This window comes from Barbus barbus (assembly GCF_936440315.1).
Source record: "Barbus barbus genome assembly, chromosome: 45".
Taxonomy (NCBI): Eukaryota; Metazoa; Chordata; class Actinopteri; order Cypriniformes; family Cyprinidae; genus Barbus; species Barbus barbus.
The window spans coordinates 14,512,446-14,531,842 of NC_136723.1; the positions used below are offsets into that span (position 1 = coordinate 14,512,446).

Sequence of the window (19,397 nt, forward strand, 5' to 3'; positions counted from 1 at the left end):
TTTGAAGCACATTTTAGATATTTTTTAACATCCACAAGATTACTTGTTTTACTTGAGTAGCGACATTAAATGAGGTGTTAAAATTTGTATCATGAATATAAATTACCGTTCAAAAGTTTGAGGTCATTAAGATTTTTTAATGTTTTTGAAAGAAGTCTCTTATGCTTACCAAAGCTGCATTAATGTGATGAAATACAGTAAAACCGGAATATTGTGAATTATTGTTTCACTTTAAAATAATTCTGTTCTATTTAAATATATTTTAAAATGTAATTTACTCCAGTGATGAAAACATGAATTTTCAGCAGTCATTACTGCAGTCATCAGTGTCACATCATGATCTTCAGAAATCATTCTAATATGTGATTTGGTGCTCAAAAATATTATCATCATCATCATCATAAATGTTGAAAACTGTTAAATTCCTACATAACATTTCATGGAATTTGTGATATATAGTTTTTTTTTTTTTTTCAGGATTTTTTGATGAATGGAAATGTGAAAATAACAGCATTTATGTGAAATATAAATCTTTTATAACATTATCAATTTCTTTACTGTCACTTTTGATCAATTTAATGCATCCTTGCTTACTTAAAGTATTAGTAAAAAAATAAATAGGAACAGCAATACGAATAGGATTTTGTGCAGAGTAGGAATGATGAAGAAACAGAAGAAATGTGAAAAGAAAGATGATATAAAAGTGAAAGTGTTCATCAAAGAGAAAAATATGTGGATTGGATGGAAATATATTACCATTTCAGTGCCTATCTACTCTTGCAAAGACCCACTTCATAATCTGATTTCCCCTAATACATTGTTCAGTTTCTTTACCATCTTTATCTTCCCTCCATTTCTCTCTCTCGGACTGTCAGCAGGCCATGCATAACATAAGCCTGGGAATTTGTGGTAGACAGTTGAAGATGTAGTATGTACTTAAAATTTCAACAATACCACGCTGTACCCTAGAGCTATGAGTATGCATTAAAAAGCATTACGTTAAAGGGATATTTCATTTCCTACATACACTTTCCAGCGATGGCCTTTGGCTTTCAGCACGGATGGTGTGTTTATCACCATGGAAACCACGATCAGACAAGCACCCACATAAAGAGCAAGACTGTGAATTTTCCCACAGCACTCCTATACATCCATTATAAATGTACAGACATGAGGAGCAAAAAGGAAGTGGGTATAGCAGGGCATCTGCAATGCAGCACAGGGTGTGCCCAGCCAGCTACAGCTCCCATAATTCTCATCCAGTGTGTGTGTGTTTGCATGATGGATCTTTCTAATTCCCTTAAAGTTGAAATGCACCCGTGCCTTGTGGCAGAGTGAATCAGTAACTTTCTAGCCTAAGGACAGGCTTGTCGATTGAGGGGTGTGGATTTAAAGCCACTGGAGAGGAGGTTTGGATTCTGAAGGTGTTTGGAATAAGTCTAAATGAGCAGGAAATATGGCAGAGAGTTGAGCAATTCAGCAACTCATCTTAATTTTTGGTTAAGTGAAGGTCAATAAAAAGTTGACCTTATAAAAAATCAACACGTTCTCACTCCCAACTCGTCACATATTGACGCTTGGTCAGGACCACTTGGCGTCGCTTTTTGATGCTCAAGGTATCCCTTTAGCATCATTTTTCAACTTGCAGGGTCCTCCGTTGTTTTCAGTTGTTTGTCTTAGTTTAATGGTTTGCATGCATTTGTAAAAAATAGAAATAATTTTATATAAATGTATACTTTCATTGGAGCACCTAATCCCACCCCTACCCTTAACCTACCCACTTCAGAACAATATAAAACACGTAACAGGCACATAAGTGCAGTCACAGGTATTTATTGCAAAAACTGACCATAAACAAGCAGTATAAAAGCATTACAAACAAGTTGTGTTGCATTCCAAGTCTTCTGAAGCCATACGATGTCTTTATGCGAAGAAGAGTGTAAAAAATAAGGTTTTAATCTCTGAAAATGATCCCGCTCCATTAATGTGCTCACGCATCATTCAAAAGCATAGCATGACACAATCAGTCACGAGCATTTCACAACCAAGGCTGACCTAAGCCTTCTTCTGGCGGCATTTTTTTTTAATTTTCGCACAGAGGCTGCAGCAGCAGCACACAAGATGAGCTTTACTGCGGACGGAGACCGTGTCTATTCCTCTCACAAATCAATCGTTTTGGCTCGGAAGACTTGGAAAATTAACACTTTTTGAATAAATTATGACGGGAGTTGTATCTGCCTGTTATATCTTTAGTCTTATTGACAAATGGTAGGTTTAGGAGCAGGGGTTGGGTTACGTGCTCATAAATGTGTAAATAGTGTAATATAAATAAAACTGTTGTGACTGTTTACATTGAAAAAATAAAATCACACTCCAACATATACGCAATAATGGCAGTATTATTACCCAATATATAATTTAATCATTCATGACGATAAAATTCCCAGTACCTTTCGTGTCAGCATATTGACGTCAAGGGTTTCTTATTTAAAACAGAGGAACTGCACGTCGAAAAATTACCCAAAAGGGGTCCCTTGAGCGTCAAAAAGCGATGCTGTTACATGATGCTGATCCAGGAAGGCAGGAAGACGAGGGATTCAGAGTAATCAGGTTTTTTAATAGCACAAATGTATTCAATAACAGAATATACGGCATAAACATAACTTTAAGACACAAAGAAGATTACTGAACTCAAGGCTTATAAAGAACACAAACTAATGAGGAAACAAGATGATTAATACAAGACAGGTGAACTGGATGATAATTAACTAAACAAGGACAGGAAATACCAAACAAGGAAAAAACGGAACTAAATGAAAACCGACACGTGACAGACATCGCCACATTGGGGAGGGGGGGCGGGCGCTCTGGAGGCTGGAGCAGAGCCAGGACAGGGAGGAGACAAGGGAAGCCTCCAGGGCGGGTCAGGGGACTCCAGGAGCCATGGCGGGACAGGAGACTCGGGAAGCAATGTCCATATATTTTCGGGAGGCCATGGCGGATCAGGGAGCTCCGTGGCCTTGGCCCTTGGCCCGGCCACACAGGCAGTGACTATATGGCCCCCCCAAAAAAAAATTATTGCGGAAGTTCCGCTCTGGGAGCCATTCAGGAGGAACGGGCTGAGTGGGGCGCTCTGGAGGAGCGTTACTGGAGGGCCCTCTGGAGGAGCGGGCACTGGAGGGCCCTCGGGAAGCCCGGACTCTTGGGGGCGCTCTGGAAGCGCGGAGCTGGACGGGACCAGCGGAGACGACGGGAAGCTGGACGGGACAAGCGGAGACGAAGCAGAGGCACTGGGGGCACTTGCGAGGAGCAGGCTCTTGGGAGTGCTCGGGCAGTGCGGACACTTGAGGGCGCTCGGACAGCGCAGACTTTTGGGGGCGCTCAGGCAGTACAGATTCCTGGGGGTGTTCTGTTAGCACTTGCACAGGAGGGACTGGCCCTGGAGAAGCGGGCACAGGAGGGACTGGCCCTGGAGAAGCGGTCAATGGAGGGACTGGCCCTGGAGAAGTGGGCACTGGAGAGACTGGCCCTGGAGAAGCGGGCACTGGGAAATCCTGACGAGGAGCGGGCACTGGTTTGGAGGGAGCTTCTGCTGACAGGCTTGCCATATTTTCCCATATTTGCCCTACATTTCACTGCTGGTTATACTCTGTATAATTATGTATGTGACAAATAAAAATCTTGAATCTTCAATTTTCTGATGGCGGGCTTGGGTTGGCCGCTGATGGCGGTGGGCTAGGGAGAGCCGCGGACGTCGGCGTTAATTTTGCCACGCAAGTGGCACAATCTTCGGCACAGGTGGCGGCACAGGCTTCGACGCAGGCGGGATTCCGGCTCGGGATTGGAGACTATCCAGACACCGGATGACCGTCTCCTGCTAGTTGAGGTTGGAGGTGTCTGGGAGCTCCAGTGGCTGATGGAACGAAATGTCGAGCCGGAACAGCGTCTTGAGCACATCTCCCTCGAGGGAGCTGGCGAGGGCGAGTGGTACAAAAGCCTGTGCATATTCAAGAGGCTCTTGGTTGGCATGAGCAATATTGATGAACAGGGCTCGTCCATCCATCTTCTCTGTCGGTCGTGTCTTCTGTTACGTGATGCTGATCCAGGATGGCAGGAAGACGAGGGATTCAGAATAATCAGGTTCTTTAATGGTGCAAACGTATTCAATAACAGAATATACGGCATAAACATAACTTTAAGACACGACGAAGAAGATTACTGAACTCAAGGCTTATAAAGAACACAAACTAATGAGGAAACAAGATGATTAATACAAAACAGGTGACCTGGATGATAATTAACTAAACAAGGACAGGAAATACCAAATAAGGACAAAACGGAACTAAATGGAAACTGACACGTAATACAGATGCCAAGTGGTCTTGACCAAGCTTTAATATGTGAGGAGTTGGGAGTGAGAACATGTTGGATGAATACATCATGTAAATCTGTGATGTCTAAATTAACCTTTCCCTAAATTAACATTTAAAATTATTACATTTCAATTTTAGTGTTTTATTTTTTTATTTATTTCATATAAAACTATATAGAATCTTCTGACCTCAGAAGATTACGGAGGGTAGTCCGGACTGCTGAGCGAATCATTGGTACAACCCTCCCTACTCTCCAAGAACTGTACTTATCCAGAGTGAGCAAAAGGGCTGGTAAAATCACTCTGGTCCCTTCACATCTAGCACACAACCTCTTTGAACTGTTGCCGTCTGGTCGACGCTACAGAGCTCTGAGAACCATAACAACCAGACACAGAAACAGTTTCTTCCCTCAGGCAATCCATCTTATGAACACTTGACAATAAACGCGGAACACACAACTCTATTATACATTATTTATTCACCACACATATGTATATATATATTTTTTTCATTTCAAATTTGCACATATCAGACCTGTACACACACAATTGTCTATATTATATATTGTGTTTTTGCTGTTTTGTGCATTGCCTATTTGCCTATTTGTATATTATTATTTTATTATCTTTGTCCTGTTGCTGTCTTTCTCTTGCACTGTGGAACTTATGTCACTATAACAAATTCCTCGTATGTGTAAACATACTTGGCCAGTAAACTCATTCTGATAAAGCTCATTCTGATTAAAATATGACAATAAAAATTCTGATAGAATTTTAATATATGCAATTTATCAGTTATCGGCCATAACAATCATCTTATCTGACAGAATTAATATTTAAATACTGGTGCATATCTAAATGTAATTTTTTTTCGTATGAAAATTTGTACTATGTTTATATGGTGCTCTAAGTGGCTCACTGAAATTCCATCTAATTTGTCCCCTGTGTATAATGTCCCCTGGCCCCTTTTTGCACCAGCCTTCAGTCACAGAAAACTACATAAAACAAGCATACACATGCACACACACACAAAACCATCCCCGGAGATGAGCCCACAGGGTATCACAACATTATCACATAAAACATTCATTCACCCTTTAGAAACTGTTTGTGGTGGATAGAGGAGGGGGCCTTGTTGTCTCCAGATGTAAGTGTGTGTGCGTGTGTAAAGAGTTAGAGAAAAAATATTTTGCATTTCAGAGATGACTCATTTTGTCAATATTTGTGCATCGAAATACCCCCCTCCCCCGAGATTTGATTTTCCTGCTTATCGGGTGTGGGTAAGCTCACACAATCAGCTCATCTGCTAACTTGTCCTTTATGCTTGGTTGTGAAGGACTGTGCATCTGCTGTGGAGAATGCTGATGACCTACATACTCAAGATCAGACTACAGAGCCACTATGCCAGGGAAAGGCCCTTAGCAAACACTTCAAATCTTGAGTTTGTGCATGATGAAGACAGACAGAGCACAGTTGGTCCACAGAGGAATAGACAAGAGGTCAGGAAGAAGTCAAAGAGCTCCTGGTGGTCGTGGTTCTGGTGTTTGGATGAGGCTCTATTGCAGAATAACTGACAGTCTTTCTGTTTTACTAACTGGCTCCTTGTAATTTGTTATCCCACCCTCTTTTGTTAAATTTGATCAACAGCAAACATATACAGAGACAAATTAGTATGCCTATTATACTATAATTTCATGTGGTGGTGGAATTGAATCTGATATATTTCTGATTTGCACTGCTTCTCTGTAATCAAGATATATGTAAGGGGAAATATATTGGATGACAGAGTAAGGTTAAATTTGGTTAATACCATAAAGATATATTTGTAGTGCATCAGACTTTATATGAACTGAACAATGTGAGCAATGCTATTTCAGTAAGTTGTATAAACCAGTGTTGTTACTATTAACTAAAAATTTTTAACTATTAAAATTGTTTTCATTAATTGAAATAAAGCTGAAATAAAATACAATTTAAATATTAGATGAAAAACCTCAACTGTAAAACAAACAAAAATTAGAAATGATGCTCTGGCAACTAAATGAAACAAAAACATGTTTAAGTACTTGTATATATTTAAGTAAAATAATAATAATAATAATAATAATAAAGCTAAATAGAAATATTCATTAATATAATTATAATGATTAAAGCCTTATTAATTATTACATTTTATTATATTAATTATTAAAAAATTCTATGAAAACTGAAAATATAAAAATAAAAGGCAATTCAAAATATGAATAAATACCATAGTAGTACATTAATAATACTAAAATAAAAATATCAATATCAATGAACAATAGTATATTTATAAATAAATAAATAAAAAAATCATTAACCTTATTAAATTCTAAATGGTTTTCATTGTTATTTTATGGTACCTGAAGCATTATCTAATGTTACAAACTGAACCTTACTGTAAAAGTATAATATTTTCTCTAAAGAGTGAAATAGCAATTCTTTGTTTAATGAAAATCATTTTAAACATTGTATGTCATGTATAATATTTTGAAGATGCTTTTTAGCTTCTTCTCTCCCTTCTATTTGATTAAGTTCAAACAAGATGGTTTCCTCCATAATGACATTGAGGGTCCGGATTTGATTATTACCCATCAGGAAATGAGGAAATTAGAGATGGACATGATTCATAGTGCTTTTACACTTTTACTCAGCTACCGAACTCAAGATCAGGACAAACACTTTTAATTCTTATTTAGCTACAGCAAACAGAGAAGAGATGTTTTCCATATTCGTTCGGAGAGGACTGTAACTCTTTCAGGACATTATTAACAGCAAAAGTGCTTACCTCTGCACTCCTGCCCTCAACGACGCAGAGTAACGCCATTCAGCATTTGCTCCTTTGGGCTAGAGAAGGAGAGAAAGAGAGAGAAAGATGAGGAGAGATAGAAGGAAAGAAGGGGTGGAAGGATAGAAAACGGTTAGATACATTCTCATCAATAAATCATGCTGCTCTGTGTGTGTGTGTGTTTCTGTCTTGCATTTTAATATGAACCACAGCTAAAGGAGACCATAACTACAGGGACGATTATTGGCACTATGTCATGGCCCATGACTCACTGATATAAAACTTGTATGTGTGGAGAGAGCATTCTTCATAATAAACCACATGAAGGACACTTGACATTCACCTAATAACATAAACTACATTACAAGGGATGCACGATATATGGTACCATATGGTTAATGACTGTTATTAGTGATTTTAATATATTGGCATTGGCAGATATTAGATACTTTATGATGTATATGATCAAATCCACCTACACTTTTGAAGTTGTTAATAAAGATTATTGGAGCAGGTTTTACAAGAAAACCTCTCGGTTACGTATGTAACCCTCGTTCCCTGAAGGAGGGAACGGAGACGTACGTCGAACGTGTCCTACGTGTCCTGTCCTGTCCTGTCGCTGTCATTCTGTCGCACTGTGGAGCTACTGTCACTAAAACAAATTCCTCGTATGTGCAAACATACCTGGCAATAAAGCTAATTCTAATTCTGATTCTGAAAGGGAACAATATTTCCATCTTTCCACTTGCAATTTCTTCGCAATTATTTGTGAAAACTGTTTCTACACCATTTTTTCAGTATGGTTTTACATTTAAACTATAACAAGTCTCAGATTTAATTTGTAATTAGTGAAATTTACAAGCAATTTTTGAGTGAAAATTGTTTCAAAGAAATGGCAAGAACACATTGAATTAAAAAAAGACATTTTGAGGTAGAAAGACTCAAATGGTATTTTCTTGTGAAATATATTCCAATAATCTTTATTATTCATTTAAAACTTTGAAAAATTATTTTTAAAGTGTAGATAATCTTTGCCATAATCTAGTGCTCATTCAAATTAATCTTAAAGAATGTGTAAATGTATTTATGACTGAATATGCTCTTTTTATATTTTCAATTGTAATTCTGTGATGACTAAATTCATAGCTTTTAAAATGACTGATTGTAGTGATTTTATTCAATTATTATAGAATCATCATTTTAATATCAGCCATTTACCACTTATCAGCCATAACATTGAAATAAGTCCATATTTATTTGGTATCAGTCAAAATTTTTATATCGGTGCATCACTACCACACATTTGTTTAATGACTTTGCCCTTTCTGCTCAACATCAAGTCCCTAAACATTTTTCTCTTCTCCCAGCATCCATCTCCTCAGTCCCCATGGTACGGAATGATGTCATCCTGGGATACCAGCTGACCTCATGTAAAATGATCCTTGAGCATTTTCTGCTCTCAACCAAATCAACTCAATCTGAGCACTGGTCACAAGATGACCATTCACCTTGCAAGCCTCAAACATAAGATGGTCCTCTGTTCCTCCAGCAATTCACAGTGAATGAATTAAATGGCCTTGCACAGTGGGAGATCACAAGCACGTAGTTGCCAGTCTTTTTATATTTGCCCTAGTAAGGGAAAAAAAAAAAACTAGGTTGGGTAATATGCGATAGGATGAGGCATTAGAGAATGGCCCAGATAATTTGAGTAAATAACATTCTTTAATCAGGTGAATTCAGGGGGGAGAGAGTGCGTGCAGAGACTTTGCTTCGCTCTCACAATCTAATTTGCCGGGCTTGAGAATCAAAGGCTGGAGGTTAATTTCATTGTCTGCTCTCTTATCTTGGACAGACGGCCTCTGCTCCTAAATCCTCTGCAGTGTCGAATGTGCTGCAGTGCCTCTCACAACACATCTAAGGCTGTCAAGAGCATCTCTGCAAACTCTAGTTATTCTTGTAATGCAGACATTTTTAGACTATTTTTGTCTTTTTTAAACCATCTCCAACATCTCCCATGAGCCAGAGATCAAGGCTGCACAGCCTTTGGATCATGTTCTGGCTAATTGAAACACATTTCACGAATCCATGGCTGACAGAGTGAACATGAATTCACGCCAATTACACTGACAAAAACACATCAATTGAACATCTATAACAGCAAATGCATTGCAAGGCAATATACTAAAAATGTATCCTATCTGCATTAACTGTGAGGATTTTTTCCCCCCAAAATGGTCTATGTGGTACCCAAAGTAAATGTATAAACTTCAGTGTAATATAGTGTACACAAATAATGTTGAAATTCAAACACAATCTTGGAGTAAAGACAGTGACATGGGAGTGGGAGGAAGAAAATAATCCTGAAAATGTGATGACAGCTTCAGATGTGGGAGCAAACGCCTGAATCATCACAAATGCAATGTGCTACTCTAGAAAGTCTTGATGTTTGACACTAATGCACGGTGAAGCAAAGCACTGTAAAGCTGCACTAGATAACCGCACAGTACAACAGGAGATGACAAGCTTCTCACATGTGGGCACAGAGCTTTATTGCAGCTCTTGGTCTGACCAAATTACTTTTTACAATAAAACATACTGGAAACAAGAGTAGCACTATTTTGAGCTATAGCTCAATTTTGGTTTCCAATATATCTAGTATTGAAATAACCTTGTGCTGCATGAGAACATTTTAGGGTTTTGTTTAACCAATTATATATGTATATATTAAATACCATAGCAAATAAATGGTGAGAATTTGGTTAACATAACATACTGCATTTCTTGGTTAAATATTGTATAATGAGTTTTTGGAAGAAAAAAAAAGTGAATTACAATGTAATTTGTGGTTTAAATCTACAAAATACTCAAAAAGAATGATAAAATTGAAGATTAAACAAATCAATAAACAAACATTCTCAGAAATGTATGTGTGATGCATCACATTATGATTATATTTAATTTTATTTTTATTATTTTTTATTATTTATTTATTTACTGCTATTTAGAATTTATGTAAAACCCCAAACACTGGCAACAATTAAACAATTTTTTTTACTGTAAATGTGATTTGTACAGTTTTTGTATTTTTACGGATATATACTTTCTAATGGGACACACCTGTAGTGCTGCATCTGGCATACTAAGCCTGCGAACAAATCCGCTCCCTCCAGTAAAAAAGCGCTCTGAGCCCCAGGTGCCACTGATGGGTCGGCCCGTGTTGTAGAACATGAACGTGTCGCTGCCCGATGTAGCAGTCAGACAGGTCTTGTAGCAATAAGTTTTGGTCAGAGAGCCATTACCCCGGACCTCAATATAATGAGGCTCAACCTTGAGGTCTCGTCTAAGCACCACATTGTTATTGGCTTGAGAGCCACCACCACCACCACCACCACCTCCGCCCCCTCCTGAGCCACCTTCCGCTTGGGCCTTCTGGGACACACAGCAGGGCGAGCAGGACCCAGGCTGGGTGCAGTAGGCATGGCAGCGCACGATAGCCAGCACAACCACGGTCACCAAGAACACAAAGGTGGTGGCGCTCAAGGCTACAATTAGGTACAGTGTCACATTGGAAAACAAGAGAGAGCTGTGAGGGCGGATGATTCGTTTGGGGTCAGGCGTGACTTTTAGTGGCACCTCCATGACAGCGACATTGATTGTAGCGGTGGATGACAGAGGTGGTTCGCCATGGTCCCTTACTAGTACAGTTAGACTGAAAGAGGTGGAGTTGTCTTCAAGGACGCGCCGTGTTGTACGAATTTCTCCTGTGTGTTCATGAACTTTAAATAGATCCAGATCGCTGGCCTGGTCCAGCAGATAGACGACCCATGCGTTCTGTCCTGCATCTGCATCATAAGCCACTACTTTTGTGATCAAAGTTCCTGGCTCTGCATTTTTCTGAACCGTCTCTGTTAAGCGTGTGCCATTGGCTGGAGGACTCACAATCTCGGGCGCATGGTCGTTTTGATCCATTATGTAGATATAGACAGTGGCTACACGGCTGAGTGGTGGGATACCCCCATCCTGAGCTTTAACCTGGAAGTGGAACTCCCGTAGTGACTCGTAGTCAAAGGATCGCAGGGCATAGGCAACACCTGTGTCCGCTTTAACCGACACATAGGAGGTAACCGGGATCCCGTGATTGTTGTCGTTTAGGACAGTGTAGGTGATGCGAGCGTTTTCATTGACATCCGCATCCTGAGCTTTGACGGTGCAGAGCGAGGCTCCAGGTGCATTGTTCTCCATGACGTACACAGTGTAGGAGGTCTGCTCAAAGCGTGGAGGGTTGTCGTTCACATCTGCAACGTCCACCTGAATGGTCTTCCGAGACGAAAGGGGAGGGTTGCCAGCATCGGTAGCGCTGAGGGTGACATTATAGGCTGCTGTGGTCTCGCGGTCAAGAAAGGCAGAGGTTACCAAGGTGTAGTAATTTCTAAACGACTTGATTTTGAAAGGAAGACCAGGTTGAATTTCAAGGGTAACCTGTTTGTTAGGGCCAGAGTCCCGGTCAGTCACACTGATCAGAGCCACCATGGTATCTGCACGGGCATCTTCACGCACTGGACTGGACAATGACGAGAGCACGATCTCTGGAACGTTGTCATTAACATCCATGACCTCCACCACCACTTTGCAATGGGCTGCTACTGGAGCTGGGCCTTTGTCCATGGCCTGGATGTACATTTCATATGAATTAGTGTCCTCGTAGTCCACATTGCTCTTGACTCTGATTTCTCCAGTGTTGGTGTCCATGCTGAACATCTGCCTAACCCTGTCTGGGGTGTAACTGCTGAATGAATAAAGCACCTCCCCGTTTGATCCTTCATCTTGGTCTGTGGCATTCAGTTTGATAACCAAAGTGTCTTTGGGCGAATTTTCAAGCAATTTGACTTTATATACTGAGCTGTCAAAAACGGGGTTGTTGTCATTCGAATCTAAGACGCGAACGTTAATTTTTGCGGTACCTGTTCGTGCTGGTGTGCCACCGTCTGTCGCTGTCAGTATTAACTGATGGTAAGGGGCGAGCTCGCGATCCAAGGGCTTTTTGAGAACAAGCTCGATGTGCTTAGTATTCAACGAAGGCTTGTTGGAATCGAGAGCGAAATGCTCGTTTGGGCTGAGCCGGTACAATCGAACCGAATTGGAACCGATGTCCGCATCTTGCGCGTGTTCGATCGGAAAACGAGAGCCCGGCAAAGCCGACTCTGTGATCTCCAATTGATACTCTTCTCTGGGGAACTGCGGCGTATTATCATTCACGTCTGTTATCTCCACCTCGACATTATGGTCTTCATCTGGGTCCTCAAGAAGAACCTCTAGATTCAAAACACACGGGGCGCTTGTATCACACAATGTCTCTCTGTCAATTCTCTCGTTTACCAATAATTTTCCATTCTTATGGTCCACGTACCTTTTGCCGCTGTCAGACGTTACCTTAATCTTTCGGGTGGAGAGCTTTCGAACATCCAAACCCAAATCCTGTGCAATATCACCTACAATCGTTCCACTCTCCGATTCTTCTGGCACGGAATATCGTATTTGTCCGAGAGCAAGGCCACAAAATAATAAAAATAGCAAAAAAGAAAGAGGCACTTTTTTGTCTAGGCAATCACATATCACTGCAACAGCCATCGCAAGATCATAGGATCCGCAGACGGATTAAAAATAGCACTCCGCCTTGTCAGCTTGCAATATCTTGCCTCCCACTTCAGCATTAAAGGTTTTGCATTTATGTGCACAATGGCCTAATTGTCAATTCCATTCTAAACGCGCACGGATACTTCTCGGATGCGTCCATGTTTCCTTTGTCCGCGCTTATCCTATTTTTTCCCCTCTGCGCTCAGCTGACGGGTGTGTTTCCTTGCCACTGGTGCTGCATATTTCGCCTTGCGCGCACTCCCTCTCTCTGTTTCAAGCCACCCCTCCCATTCGTACTCCTTCCCCCCCTCTTCTTCATAGCTCAGTTCGACGGTGTTGGTGCGGCACACCGGGAGAGGGGCCGCCTACTCAAATAAAATGCATTCTGATGTTCGAAACCTTGTAAGAAAATATAACAGCTTGATAGAAGCAGCCAAAAAGCAACACCTATATGTATTAATGTCATTAAATTTGGAGGAAAAAAGCTACACGTTAATTAGAAAGTGAGCATTTGGGATGCATTATCTTTCCCTGAATTAGGCCAGTGCGTTTTAAGCTTTGGTTCATCACTCTTGAAGAGTCAGGGAAGAGGAAAAAGACTCAAAATTAAATATGTTCCAAGTGATTTTTTTTTTTTTTTTGGTAAGAGATTGGATTCTGCTGTATCTATATAACTGACTGTGATATTACCCTGTATTAAAAAAATGCAAGAGTGTAAAAAATATTTAAAATCTATAGTAAAAGTCTCAAGTCAAAAGCTGTTAATTGGATATCTTGCCATGTAGTAAACAAAATTGTATTTAAAAACACAAAACGTATTTGTACTGTTTAATATTGTGAAAATGCTAAAGCAAAAGTTAAAAATTCCTTTTATTTAGTTAATTATTTTTAACTAATTTATTTTATTTTGTTTTAGTCAAACAATCCTTAGTTTGCTGTCAAGTAAATCTACACCTGCATCTGTAGATTCTCACTGTTCTGACAGGCTGAGACTTCTCAAACATGATTATCGTTGCCAGCGCCCAAAGAATGGCAATCCAAATTATTGTAGATTACCAAGCGTTTTAATGTTTCAGAAAAAAAAAAATTAATAAAATAAAAATTTTGCTAATGTTTTGAAATACAGAATACGTTTATACTTTATTGGTCACAGAACGGCTATATTCATTAAAGTCTATAATTATCATTGCCCCAGAATGCGCATTTCTCTCTCCGCCTCTCTCTCCGTCTGTGGCTTTGACTTCAGACAGACCAGGTCATTCGGGCGTGCGCGCCTGGGGCGCGTTCTCTATGCATCCGTCAAAATGCGCCACAGTGAGGGAGCGTGTCACTCTGAAACCGATGACATAAACTAAGACAGGGCAGCCTGTCAGCGTAAACCCGTCGCATTACAGTCGCTTCATGTCATTACCATATAACGCAGTAGATTAAACTCTTCATTCAGATCAGAATTCGTTTTTTTTTTTTTTTTTTATCTAGCAATTACTATCAAAATTGTTTATTATATTATGTTGTTTTAACGTTAACTATACATTTTGTGCAACATATTTCAGAATAAAATGGGCCATTCGTAGGTCAAAGTTCATTACAATAGGAACTGTAACTTTTTATTATTTATTATTATTATTATTATCATGATCATTTTTTTTATTTTTATTTTTTTAGTATGGGGTCACTAGAGCACAGAAGAGGAGGTGGCAATCAAATGTATTTGTTCAATGCCAGATTTAAATTAAATTTTTATCGATTTGGGATCACTATTTGTGTGTGTGTGTGTGTGTGTGTGTGTGTGTGTGTATATATATATATATTACATTTACATTTAGTCATTTAGCATACACTTTTATCCAAAGCGACTTACAAATGAGGACAACAGAAGCAATCAAAACCAAAAAAGAGCAAAAACATGCAAGTGCCATGACAAGTCTAAGTTAGCCTAATGCAGTACACGTAGCAAGGTTTTTCTTTTTTTTTTTTTTAAGACGACGAGTAGAATATAGAAAAAAGAAACCTCGTTTTGTTTTGTTTGTTTGTTTGTGGTTTGTTTGTTTAAAAACAAGTGGATAGAATAGAAAAAAAAAAGCTAGTGTTAGTCTTTCAAGAAGAGCTAGCAGTTAGAGAAAAAATATGCAATTGATATAGGGTCAAGTGTGTGTGTGTGTGTATTTTTTATTTATTTATTTTTAAATAAAAAGAAGACCGATAAATAAAATAGAATTAGAATAGAGAGTCCTAGAGTTAGAGGGTTAAATAAAGATGGAAGAGGGTCCGTGTACGTTTTGATAGTTTGTTTTCCAATTTTAAATGAAATAAGCAGAAACGAGAAAACGGCTAAGGACTCAGCTGCTCGGATTGAGTTGGGCAGGTCATTCCACTAGGAGGGAACAGTTAATGAAAAAGTCAGTGAAAGTGATTTTGTGTCTCTTTGGGATGGCACAATAATGCGTTGTTCACTTGCAGAACGCAAGCTTCTAGAGGGCACATAGGTCTGCAGTACTGAATTTAGGTAAAGGGGTGCAGAGCCAGAGATGGTTTTGTAGGCAAACATTAATGCCTTGAATTTTATGGGAGCAGCTATTGGTAGCCAAAGAAAGGGCCTGATCTTCCTAATTGTATAAAGGAAATCTGCAGGACCGGGCAGTTTTAGCAATGTGGTCTATATATACACATATATATATACACACACACAAACTGTACTGTGCTCGCAGCGCGCGCTCTTCAGTTGCAAGCACAAAGACACCGACGCGCGCTGTAGCCTGTATCCTTTCATATCAAAGTGCGAATTAAACTACGTGCATGCAATGTCATGGTCAGTTAAGTCATGAAGTTACCAAAAATACAACTAAAGCCTTAAAACTGTGCATGCATGTAATATTTTATATAAGGTGACTATACGTGATATTTTTCCCGGACGCATCCTGGCCAGAATTTCTATATTGCCTAAAATATCTAGGATTCCCTTCCAGGAACTCGAGCTGCGTCGACGACGCTACGGGAACGCCTTCAGCGTGCCCGCGCTCTGAACTAGAGTGTAATCTGTCCAATGGATGGGCGAGACGTCATAGGCGGGTGACGTCACCGACCGGGACGCATAAAAGCACGTGCGGTGGAGGAGCCGGCGTTTGCTTTTTGTCATTCAGCAACCGCTACTCTGTCTGTGTGTCTGGCGATTTGTGTTGTGAGTCTTATTTAGTGTTGTTTGTCCTGGCCCAATCACTTGAAATAGGCTCCAGCAATATGTGCAAGCACTGGGGCGATAGCAGATCGCATTACGGGCTGTGTGTTTCTCCCTGCACATGTTGTATCACTGCTTGGGATACACGCAGTCTGTGTGTGGTCGGCTTGAGAGCAGAGCACGCAGATTCAGCTCTCGAGGGAGCTGACTACCCGTTTTGTGAGCTTTTTTCATTGCTTATGCCTGCTCTCTGAAGGCTCTCTTTGAAAAAGAAAAAGAGAGGAGTGAGTTTTCACTAGCTTTGAATGAAGACGGGCGAGCCCCTATCTTCTTCCCTTCCCTAGACCTGTCTTCCTCCGAGGAGGTGGACGCGTCAATGAAACGGTGTTTGCACAAGCATATTATGAATGAGAACGGCGCGCGGTCAGCTCTAAAAAAAGAAAAAAAAAAAGAAAAGGGGCTGATTGTGCTTCTCCCCGCTGTACATCTCGCATTCCCGCCGCTGCTGAGGCACGGCGGCGAGTGAGATTGCGGGAATCGCAACATGGATCTGGCGAACGGTTTGGAGACGGGTTCGCCCTATCTCCTCCTGCATTCCCCAGATCTAGCGCTCTCGCTCGTGGAAGCCCACGTGTGCGGTTCTTACCCCCTTTGAGTGAGAGCTCGGTGTTGCTGCGCGCGTTGCTCAGGGAGCTGCTGGGCAGGAGCAGCCCTCGCCGCATGCCAGCCCCTCTTCAGAGAGGTACAAAACAGAGCGTGGTGGCAAACGCTCTGGGTCGGGGACCTCTAAGGCTAAGCCGGATCTGCGGACCGTTCTTAAGTCTAAGGGATCCTTGGCCAAGAAGCTCTACGGGCGTAAGGCTCTGGGCTTATGAGGGTGTCCGTCTCCTGCCAGTGCCCTCGGGAGACCAGTCTGCCAACCCTGCCGGGGTTCCAGGGCGCAGCTGGCTGAGAAGAGCTGAGAAGCTCGCCTCCCCTGCGAGGGTCTCTAGAGCTCCTGGTGCCAGCAGCTCTGAGTACACCAGAGGTCAGCCTAAACTTCCTAGGGATAACGCGGGTCTGAGGACTGTCGTTCATTAGGGGGCTTCGGCTGAGGCAGTCCTGATGCTATGGCCAGGACTTACGAGGGCAGACCCTTCTGGGGCAGAGCGGGTTACACCTCATTATACGGTGTGTGTGTGTGTCCCCCCCCCCCCCAGTGCCCTCGGGAGACCAGTCTGCTAACCCTACCAGAGTTCCAGGGCGCTGCTGGCTCCAGCGAGCGATGTTCTCAGTTTCTTCCGCCCGAAGTGTAGCGGAGCTGAGAAGCTCGCCACCCCTGCGGGGGTCTCTAGAGCTCCTGGTGCCAGCAGCTCTGAGTACATCAGAGGCCAGTCTCGAGAGACTGGTTCCCTTAGTAGACCATTTAGGCAGCGTGGAAACTACTGCCAAATGGATCTCATTGGGTTCTGCGTACTGTAGAGAAAGGCCTTTGCATTCAGTTCGGAGCTCCGCCACCGCCTTTCACCGGGGTGATTCCCACGTGCATGGGCCCCCAGCAGGCTCTGATCATGGAACAGGAAGTAGACACTCTGTTGAGGAAGGAGGCCATCGGGGTGGTCTCTCCTCACGGAAGAGAGCCTGGGTTCTACAACCGGTAATTCATTGTTCCAAAGAAGGATGGTAGATCTGCGTCAGTTGAACCGCTCAGTCATGTGACTGAAGTTCAGGGTTCTTACACTCTTCAGTCGTGTCTCAGGCCAAGTCTGAGGACTGGTTTGTCACGATAGATCTAAGGACGCATATTTCACATCTCCATCCTTCCCTCTCACGGGAGGTTCCTGAGGTTTGCTTTTGGGGGCAAAGCTTACCAATATCGGGTTCTTCTCGTTGGCCTTGCACTCTCACCACGCACTTTTACATCAACGATTGGTTGATTCTAGCTCGATCAGAGCAGGTGGCGATTCGGCATCGAGATGTCGTTCTCGCGCACATGAAGGGGTTGAGACTGAACGCCAAGAAAGTGTGCTTTCTCCAGTATAGAGAACCACTTATCTAGGCGTGGTGTGGGATTCGACCACGATGCAGGCACGTATGTCTCCTGCTCGGATCGAGTCGATCCTCACCTCAGTCAAGAGAGTGAAAGAGGCAGTCACTCACTGTCAAGCAGTTTCAGAACTGCTGAGGCTCATGGCAGCTGCGTCCAACGTGATACCTTTTGGCCTGCTGTACATGAGGCCCCTACAGTGGTGGCTCAAGACCAAGGGGTTCTCCCCGAGGGGAAACCCGCTTCGCATGATCAAGGTCACACGGCGATGCCTACGTGCCTTAGACATGTGGAGCCAAGCTTGGTTCTTGTCTCAGGGCCCGGTGCTGGGAGCTCCTTGTCACCGCGTAATGCTAGCGACGGACGCATCCCTCACCGGTTGGGGAGCGGTCATGAGTGGCCACCCTGAAAGAGGAAAAAATTACTTTTTTAGCTTTAAGGGATCATCTATATTTAATTTAGAATGTTTTTGACAACTTCAATTTAAATTTCTGTATATTTCTGCTGAAGGGCACAGGTATGACGTTTATTATAATGGGTTTATGTGAAGATTGTTTTAAGTTCACTTAAATTAGAAGTTATTTATTTAAGTCTAATAAATGTTAAAATTGAAAGCTTTGTAATGTTGAATGGCTAATCAATGATAAAATAGCTACTGGGGAAAAAACTATTCCAGAGACGGTGCTGGCCTTCAGTCATAAAAAAATATGCCATTATACAAATATTTAAAAATGCACTGTCCTTATGTTGTTTGTACATTAATTTGAAGATTGAATGTGAAATTATTGCAATATAAAAGTATATTTAAAAACTTTAATGTTAAGTGGGCTTAATCGCGATTAATTCGTAATTAATTAGTTTTTTTTTTTATCGATTGACAGCACTATATATACACACACACACACACACAGTGATGGTCAAAATTATTAGAACACTAATATTTTCACCAGCTAATTTGAGATTTTAATTTGAAATTTGAGATTTTTTCATAAAATATTTTTGGAGACGTTGCCACAGTTCTTCTGGATTTAGTCTGTCTCAGTTTGTTCTGTTTCTTCATGTCATTTCAGACAGACTGGATGATGATGAGATCAGATCTCTGTGTGGAGCACTGTCTGTTGTCAGACTTTGTGCAAACAAAAATCTCACTGGATTATTACTATTAATGGCAAAATTAATGTTTGGAAATGTAAACTGATATTTCCTTCTGACACACTACAGAAAAAGATAGAAATAACTGCCTTATTTTCTATATATATATATATATATATATATATATATATATTTCTTTGTTAATGTTTACCCCTTTTTCCTTGGGCTGAATATGCATTATAGGTGAAACAGTAGGCAGTGTTTGTGCATTGTTTTCATAATGTCTATG

The 19,397-nt window shown here is 41.2% G+C and overlaps 1 protein-coding gene across 2 annotated transcripts in view; it reads right to left on the bottom strand.

Moving 5' to 3' along the window:
* LOC306864523 (protocadherin alpha-C2-like) overlaps positions 1-19,397 on the bottom strand; it is a gene marked incomplete at its 5' end in the record, with an annotated part of 40,879 nt that overhangs the window by 9,873 nt on the left and 11,609 nt on the right. The window contains 2 exons of one of the 2 annotated variants that reach the window (XM_079408586.1): positions 7,182-7,240; positions 10,299-13,056. In XM_079408586.1, the coding sequence (XP_079264712.1) occupies positions 7,182-7,240; positions 10,299-12,809 (2,570 nt within the window). Of the gene's footprint in view, positions 1-7,181; positions 7,241-10,298; positions 13,057-19,397 lie in introns of those variants that run through there. The other variant, XM_079408587.1, reaches the window with a different exon arrangement.